General features: G+C 40.2%; 1 protein-coding gene across 2 annotated transcripts in view; it reads left to right on the top strand.

The window, feature by feature from the left end:
• LOC102292911 (guanine nucleotide exchange factor VAV3) overlaps window positions 1-6825 on the top strand; it is a 91201-nt gene that overhangs the window by 38813 nt on the left and 45563 nt on the right. For both annotated transcript variants that reach the window (XM_014338150.2, XM_014338151.2), the window contains exons 3-8: window positions 447-505; window positions 671-736; window positions 3337-3445; window positions 4417-4518; window positions 5666-5734; window positions 6474-6577. In XM_014338150.2, the coding sequence (XP_014193636.1) occupies window positions 447-505; window positions 671-736; window positions 3337-3445; window positions 4417-4518; window positions 5666-5734; window positions 6474-6577 (509 nt within the window). The remainder of the gene's footprint in view (window positions 1-446; window positions 506-670; window positions 737-3336; window positions 3446-4416; window positions 4519-5665; window positions 5735-6473; window positions 6578-6825) is intronic.

Genomic DNA, 6825 nt, shown 5'->3' with positions numbered 1-6825 from the left:
CACACACACAGGTAGAGATGTTTAAACACACTGGAAGCAGCTTTAAATGACATATCACACTAACAGCATCAGCTGACACACAGTTTACACCACACCCACTGACAGTAGGTCATGTGACACTGCTTTGTTGTTGGTGTACTGCTGCAGCTGTTGACTGGGAGCCAAAGCAATATTTTTTTGTGTGTATCACACTTCTCTTCTCTCTTTCTGTTCCTTGTTTCTTTTCTATTTGATTTAAATATAAAGTGAGTATTTTAGGAGGCAATGCAGTACAAAAATAATTCCACATGAAGATGTAAAAACAACACAGCATATGAATGTGTTCCTGTAAAATATGCCCCAGTTTGTTTGTTGAGCAACACAGAAGTGTTTGAAAATGCTGCCCTCGTGTGTCTGTTATCAGAAATGCACCTTTGTGATGTCCTGAAACGTGTTTTATGTTTCAGGTTATGGACACACTTTCTAAACTCTCCCACACTGTGATTGTACAACAGACTGGAATCAGGTATGTGGAAGTGAAATGTTTTAATACAAAACAATGCATTTCTTTCACTGCATCTTGTGATCTTAGTAGTGAACAATAAAATCTAATGTAATGGATGCATTATACTGCCACTGGAAGCTTGTGAGGTATTTTAATCCTAAAACACGGACTGCTTTCTCCTCTCAGGCCCTTTCCAACAGAGGACAGTGTTGAAGATGAGGACATCTACAACCACCTGGAGGACCTCATAGAGTATGCTCTCCACCCTTTTGTTTCCAGCCATATCCTTAAGAACATTTTAAGATGGATTTCTAATACACATGTTACATTTTAAAAAGTCAGCAACCTTGTGAGTCTTTATGTGCACATGTGTGTGTCATTATGGCACGCTGAGTAAATGTAAAATGAGCATACTCCAACAAAAAGGGGTTTCTGAGCTCTTTTGCAGATGTTTACACGTCTTTCCGGATGTGTGCAGACAGCTTTTGTCAGCATAGCTGCACAAGATGCAGTCATTAAACCTTTCACATGTCAAGATGCAGTCTGGGGTCTGACAGCTCACCGCTGTGATCCCATTGCACCGCAGTCTCTCTACTTTAGTGTTCGGCTTCCTCTTAAAACTCTCCACGCCTGTGAGGATAAAGCTGCCATTTGTTCCCTGGGTGTTGTCTGGAAGGCAGCCATTTTCAGCATCAACTCGCCCCGCTCTTTTCCTTAGTTAGCTACAAGTGGGGTGTGTGGGACTGTGAATTAATCATTTGTTGTTCAAGCCCTGCTCTGCAGACACCTGTTAGCTTAGCAGATTTAAATGACAGATTTTTCTGTCTAAAAATACCCTTTAAAGTTCATAGAGAGGGTATTAGCTATACTGCGTGCAACCAATGTAGGTCGGTCGGTGTTCGATACCAACTAAAACCAACCTTTTTTTCACCTTTGGAAATAAAGCAGGGACAAAATAATAACATGACATAATCCTCCTCCGTTGCAGACAGAATGTCTGGCACAGTCTCATTCATAGGCCTTCATCTAAATGCAGCTGTTGGACTATTGACTCTGGTCTATCTGATATGGATTTTTGAATGCATTTTTGTTTAGACTGAATGGGTCAGATGCCAATTCATGGACAGATTTTTTGTCCCTTCTCTGTTTTTCCAGTTCATAGCTCATAACACTGCAGTTTGCTGTCTGTTTCTGATCAGAAATACTGGCACTTGCATGGTAATTGAAGTCAGCAGAGAGACATAATCCTACAGCAGAAATGCTGTTGGAAACCTTTACAGTGACACAGCGGTTTGGCCCGTGTTTAACGCTGACAGCTCCTACAGAAGGAAGCGGCACACTAAGAGTAGTGACAGCAAAACAGTGGCTTGATAGCAGCCAGCACGGGAGGTTTGATGTGTCAGCCTGGATCTCACTGAACTGAGCCACATTCTCCCATCTGCTCAGCGTTTAGCAGCCATATAACGGACACAACAGAAACACGCGCACGCCGTTCCACACAACAAGAGGTTTCATTTCATTTGGGTTTTTTTAGCCAAGCATACAATGTTGTTGCCTATCTAGAACCAAAATAAAGCTTTATATGTGCAAAGCATTTAGGATTAATAGCAAATTCTTCTCTCTCATCACTGGAGATTTCATCTGTTCTAATCTGTTTTAATGTGCAAGGCTAACAAAGTGTTTAAATTCACTGCACTAATTTTTGAAGAGATAGTATAAGTTAAAAGTAATAGTTAAGGGCATTATTTCTCTGTATTCTAGATATCTAGTAATGCCCACTAAAACAAGTGTAGGCAATATTATTGAAATAGACTAGCTTGAATGTTAGCTATGAAGCTTTATGCTAGGCTGTTAGCTATGAAGCTTTATGCTAGGCTGTTAGCTATCAGTCTTTGTACTAGACTATTAACCAAACCTAGCATAAAAAAATTAGTTGGTTGTTTTACTACTACTTACTACTGTTTCTTAACAAAAGTAACAAAATCCCTCACACAAAAGCTGCTTATAAAACAGGAAGTGCAGCTTAGCATTTACACATTTTGTTTATGGTAAAGATGAATTAAAGTAGATTAGATTATTTCGACCTATAACGTCAAGCTAAGCTGTCTTTCTCTATCATATTGAGACTATCTCTCCACCAGAGAACCAAGGTTACAACGTAACCTTATGTTCTGTAGCTCCTTTGTTAGCTTACAGAGGCCCACTTTACCCTCAAGTCCTAAATGAATTTTGACACATTGTCTCGTCTCTGTTTGAGTTATTGCCCTTTACTATAAGACATGACAATAATACATTAGACATGACAATAATACATTAGGTGAAACAGAGCAGCAAACCACAGAGAGAAATATTTTTTTTCCTTTATGGTCCACCACCTATGCTGTAGATCTCTTATCCTTGACCTCACCTCCTGCTCCTTACCCTAATAAAACATGCTAATTGTTTACGTCCAATTATCCCCTTAGGTTTCTTTGAACTTGGGAACATTTGGTTCTAAAATAAATGTATGAAAAGTAAAGAAGATGCACACAAACACTGAGTCACATCATGTTAGCCCACCTGCTAAGCCTGCAGTAATTGGCTCCGATGTGAGCAGTCAGAACAGGCTGGTGGCGTCACACATAAAAGTCTTTTTTTGTCTGCGTGTTCCTCAGCCACTTTCACAGCAAGGGATTAAGTTTTGTCCCCTTCTAACAAGATTTGTAGTGTGGTATTAAAATCCACATCTGTAAAACCAGAACCGTGTGTGCTTGTCAAGAGAAGTGAAAACCATTTCATTCCACTCACTCAGGATCAAACAGCAGCGTGATGTAATGCAGTGTCACTGCCATATTCTTTCATTTGTCCTGCAGTGAGAATGGAGTGGAGGATGAGGAGGACCTTTATGACTGTGTGTACGATGACGAAGAAGGCGGCGAGATCTACGAGGACCTGATGAAGACAGAAGCTGTCCCTCCTCCGGTTTGTCCACCTCCGTAACTTCACTTGAAAATGTGTTTTTTTGTTCTTGTTGTCAAAGACTGGAAAGAAAGACTGGTGAAAGAAGTGATGCTACCATCATATCTGACGTCTTAGGCCAGGGGTGAGGAACTCCAGGGCTCAAGGGCAGGTTTTAGATATCACCCTGGGTCAACACACCCTAATCAAATGACTAGTTCATTACCAGGCCTCTGGAAAACTTCAAGACATGTTGAGGACGTAGTGTAGCAATTTAAATCAGCTGTGTTGGATCAAGGACTCATCTAAAACCTGCAGGAGACCAGTCCTTGAGGCCTGGAGTTCCCCCACCCCTGTCTTAGGTGATGGGATCAGACATGGATGGCACTTCCCTACTTGTGTCTCCAAGTGTTCAGCTGACCACATCTTATTTTAAGCTCAATAAATCTTTTATGGGCAGTTTCAGGCAAAATGTAATGCAATGTGTGGTTTGTAAAAGCATTGGGGACAGTATGGAAAAATAACACCACATCCTGCACCGATGGCATATTTTTTGTAGGTTCTTGTTTGGAAACCATTTAAAACATTAGTCATTGCAATAAAAAAGAAATGCTCAGAATGTGGTATCTGTTTGAGAAAATACAGTTTGAGAAATTGAACTTTTTTGAATTCTGAATGGACGTTTGATTATGTGGAGCTGGTCTTCATTGCTTTGTGGTTTCCATGAAACTTGGAATTGAAAATTTACAAAATAAAAATTGGCCTTCTTTTATCTTTCCATCTGAAATATCCTTCAAAGGAGTTCTTCTGAAACTTGGCAAACTTGAACAAAAGCACTGAAAGAAAGTCAGATGAACCTTGGAGCCAAAGCAGATTCTGAATGCCTTTAAAATGCTGTTTAAATTTCAAATATACATTTTTTAAATTTAAGTGATTATTTATCAATGTATCTATTCAAGTGTATAATGTGTGTGTGTGTGCGCGTGTGTGCGTAGGCGTTCCAGAAGCAAGCAGAGACTGACATCAGGAGTTGCTGCTTGACAGAGATCAAGCAGACAGAGGAGAAATACACTGAGACCCTGGAGTCTATAGAGAAGGTACACACTGGCTGACTGGTGGTTGTCATTGTGCAGCCCAGGCTTCCTCACATTGCTACGTGCTGACTGAAATTTTAAGCAGGTAATCTCATCTGCATCCCATGCTGAGTTTGTACGCTGGCGATACTTGGAAACATCGTTGAAGTAATCAGAATTATAACTGCCAGTTATTGTGATTTGGTTACATCTCAGAAGTAAAAAAGCGGCCCCCGATCACAGGTTTAGTGTGACATGACTGAATTAGTTTGAAGCTGCGGGCCCTCCAGAGTTCTCTATTAAACCTGCTGAGCGAGTGTGTCTCAGTTAGCTTGAGTGACGAGTACTTACCCACAAAGCTGTTGTGAAAGAACATAGGATGAAGCGCTTTTGGACATCTTTCACTAATATCCAGGTTGCCAGCACTGTTTCATAAATTGGTGTCAGTCTAACTAACTTTATTTCATTAGGTGGAAGTATTATCGCTCTGTTTCCCTTTACGAAGGATGACTGGAAATCAATTTGGCCTCTTTATCACCTTCAATATGAGAAACTGTGAAACTGTAATGACCTCTTTTCGGGTGTAATGGAAACAAAAAAAAGCGGTGTAACACTCCGCACACCCAGAGAAAGAAGCGGGGTGAAGGATATATTTATATTTTTGAAATTAGCCGTGAGTAAAATGTAATCCCAGCACTCCTTCCAACAAACGCCCTAACAGAGAGCTCTGAGAGCAGCCGCTCGCCTGTGGATGTGTTCCACCTTACCCGGCACTTTTTACAGGACTGTCTTGGACTACTTGTCTTCTACCTCTTGTGTACGTTCACGTCTGCTAAAAGACCTCGCCTGATTTCCCAGAGGAGCGCCTCAGTAGATGACTTTCGATATGAAGTGGATGGTGGAATTTAGTTTGTGCTCGCCCGCTCCTTTGAAATGTAGAGGTGACTACACTGTGGGAGTTTTCTGAGAGGAAATCATTAAATTGCAAACTCTGAAAATGAGATTATTGTCGTGACCCAGACGCTCCTGCTTGTTTTCGCTGACTGCAGCTCTTTGCAACTTAGCCCTATAATATAATAGCGTCTCACGCAAAATGACTTTCCCACTCTTACTCTAGAGGAACGAGGCTCTTTGTCTTCATTCATTCCCTCTCTGTGTTTCTCTCCTGCAGCACTTTATGATTCCCCTCAACACGTTCTTGTCCCCAGTTGAGATGGAGAAGGTGTTTGTGAATATTCCGGTAAGTCAACGCCTTTGGAAGCGGTCATCGTTGAGGGGGTTGCAAAATTCTCCTTTAAATGGTCTTTTTCCCCACCGACTGTCACAATAGGAGGAATGTAGAAGTGTAAATAATGAAAGGAATGATGGCTTAGCTTCACACCTACATGGCAAAATTCAATAAAAAAAAAGATTTTAAACCTTTTTTAAATGTGCATTAAATTAACATTACAAAGAGACTACTACTACTATTTAAGAGCCTTAACTGTCCAAAAACAGGTCACTGCTTTGTGTTGCATGCTAACATGACAACATACTGACATCAAATATGCTGACTGATTGATTTACGTTCACTGTTTGACTGTGAAATGCTAACAGTGACCAGAAAGTAGCAAGAACACCTCAAGATAATAGCAGTGTCTTTAGTTTTTAGGTAGGTTTGCAAAGGCAACATGATATCAGTTTTGCTGCAGGCCTATACAATCAAAAAAAGTTTTTTTTTAACCTCAATAAACATGAAGCATGAAAATTAAATGAAATTAGTTAAAGTCAGAATTTTGGTCAAAGATTCTTATTGTGTGTTGACATATTTGAGGGCGGTACCTCAACATTTAGTGAGCTGTGATGAGCATTTCTAATGATTTTCTTAGTCATAGATCATTAATGGAGTTCTTGGAATGATCTGTAGATTAGGGGAAAGAAATTGTTAGATGCAGGAGTTTAATGATCAGCACTGAAGATTTGCTCTTGTTGTTGTTCAGGACCTGGTTAAAGTCCACAAGTGTTTACTGCTGGAAATCCAAGATTCAGTCCACCACAGAAGTGCCCAGAACCTTTACCAGATCTTCATCACTTTCAAAGAGAGGTGCACACGGGGAACTTTATCTAAAAAACATTGTCGTTTATTGTATTTAGTGTTTTATGTAATCCTTTAACAGTTCTGTAAAGCTCTTATAATTCTTTCTGTACATCCAAGAAGCTGCAAACTTTTATGTATATGCTGTGTTATGACAGGTTTCTGTGTGTTGTGTGTAAACAGTGTGTAGGTGTGAACCTATGTATCGCACCTAAGATCATCACTGTGAAGACTGAGAAAACATTTAAAGTCCTACA

Source organism: Haplochromis burtoni, unplaced genomic scaffold, assembly GCF_018398535.1.
Source record: "Haplochromis burtoni strain Fernald_Lab_line unplaced genomic scaffold, NCSU_Asbu1 Contig_220, whole genome shotgun sequence".
NCBI lineage: Eukaryota > Metazoa > Chordata > Actinopteri > Cichliformes > Cichlidae > Haplochromis > Haplochromis burtoni.
Note: the sequence above shows the minus strand (reverse complement) of the source record. Positions and strands in the feature narration are given on the sequence as shown.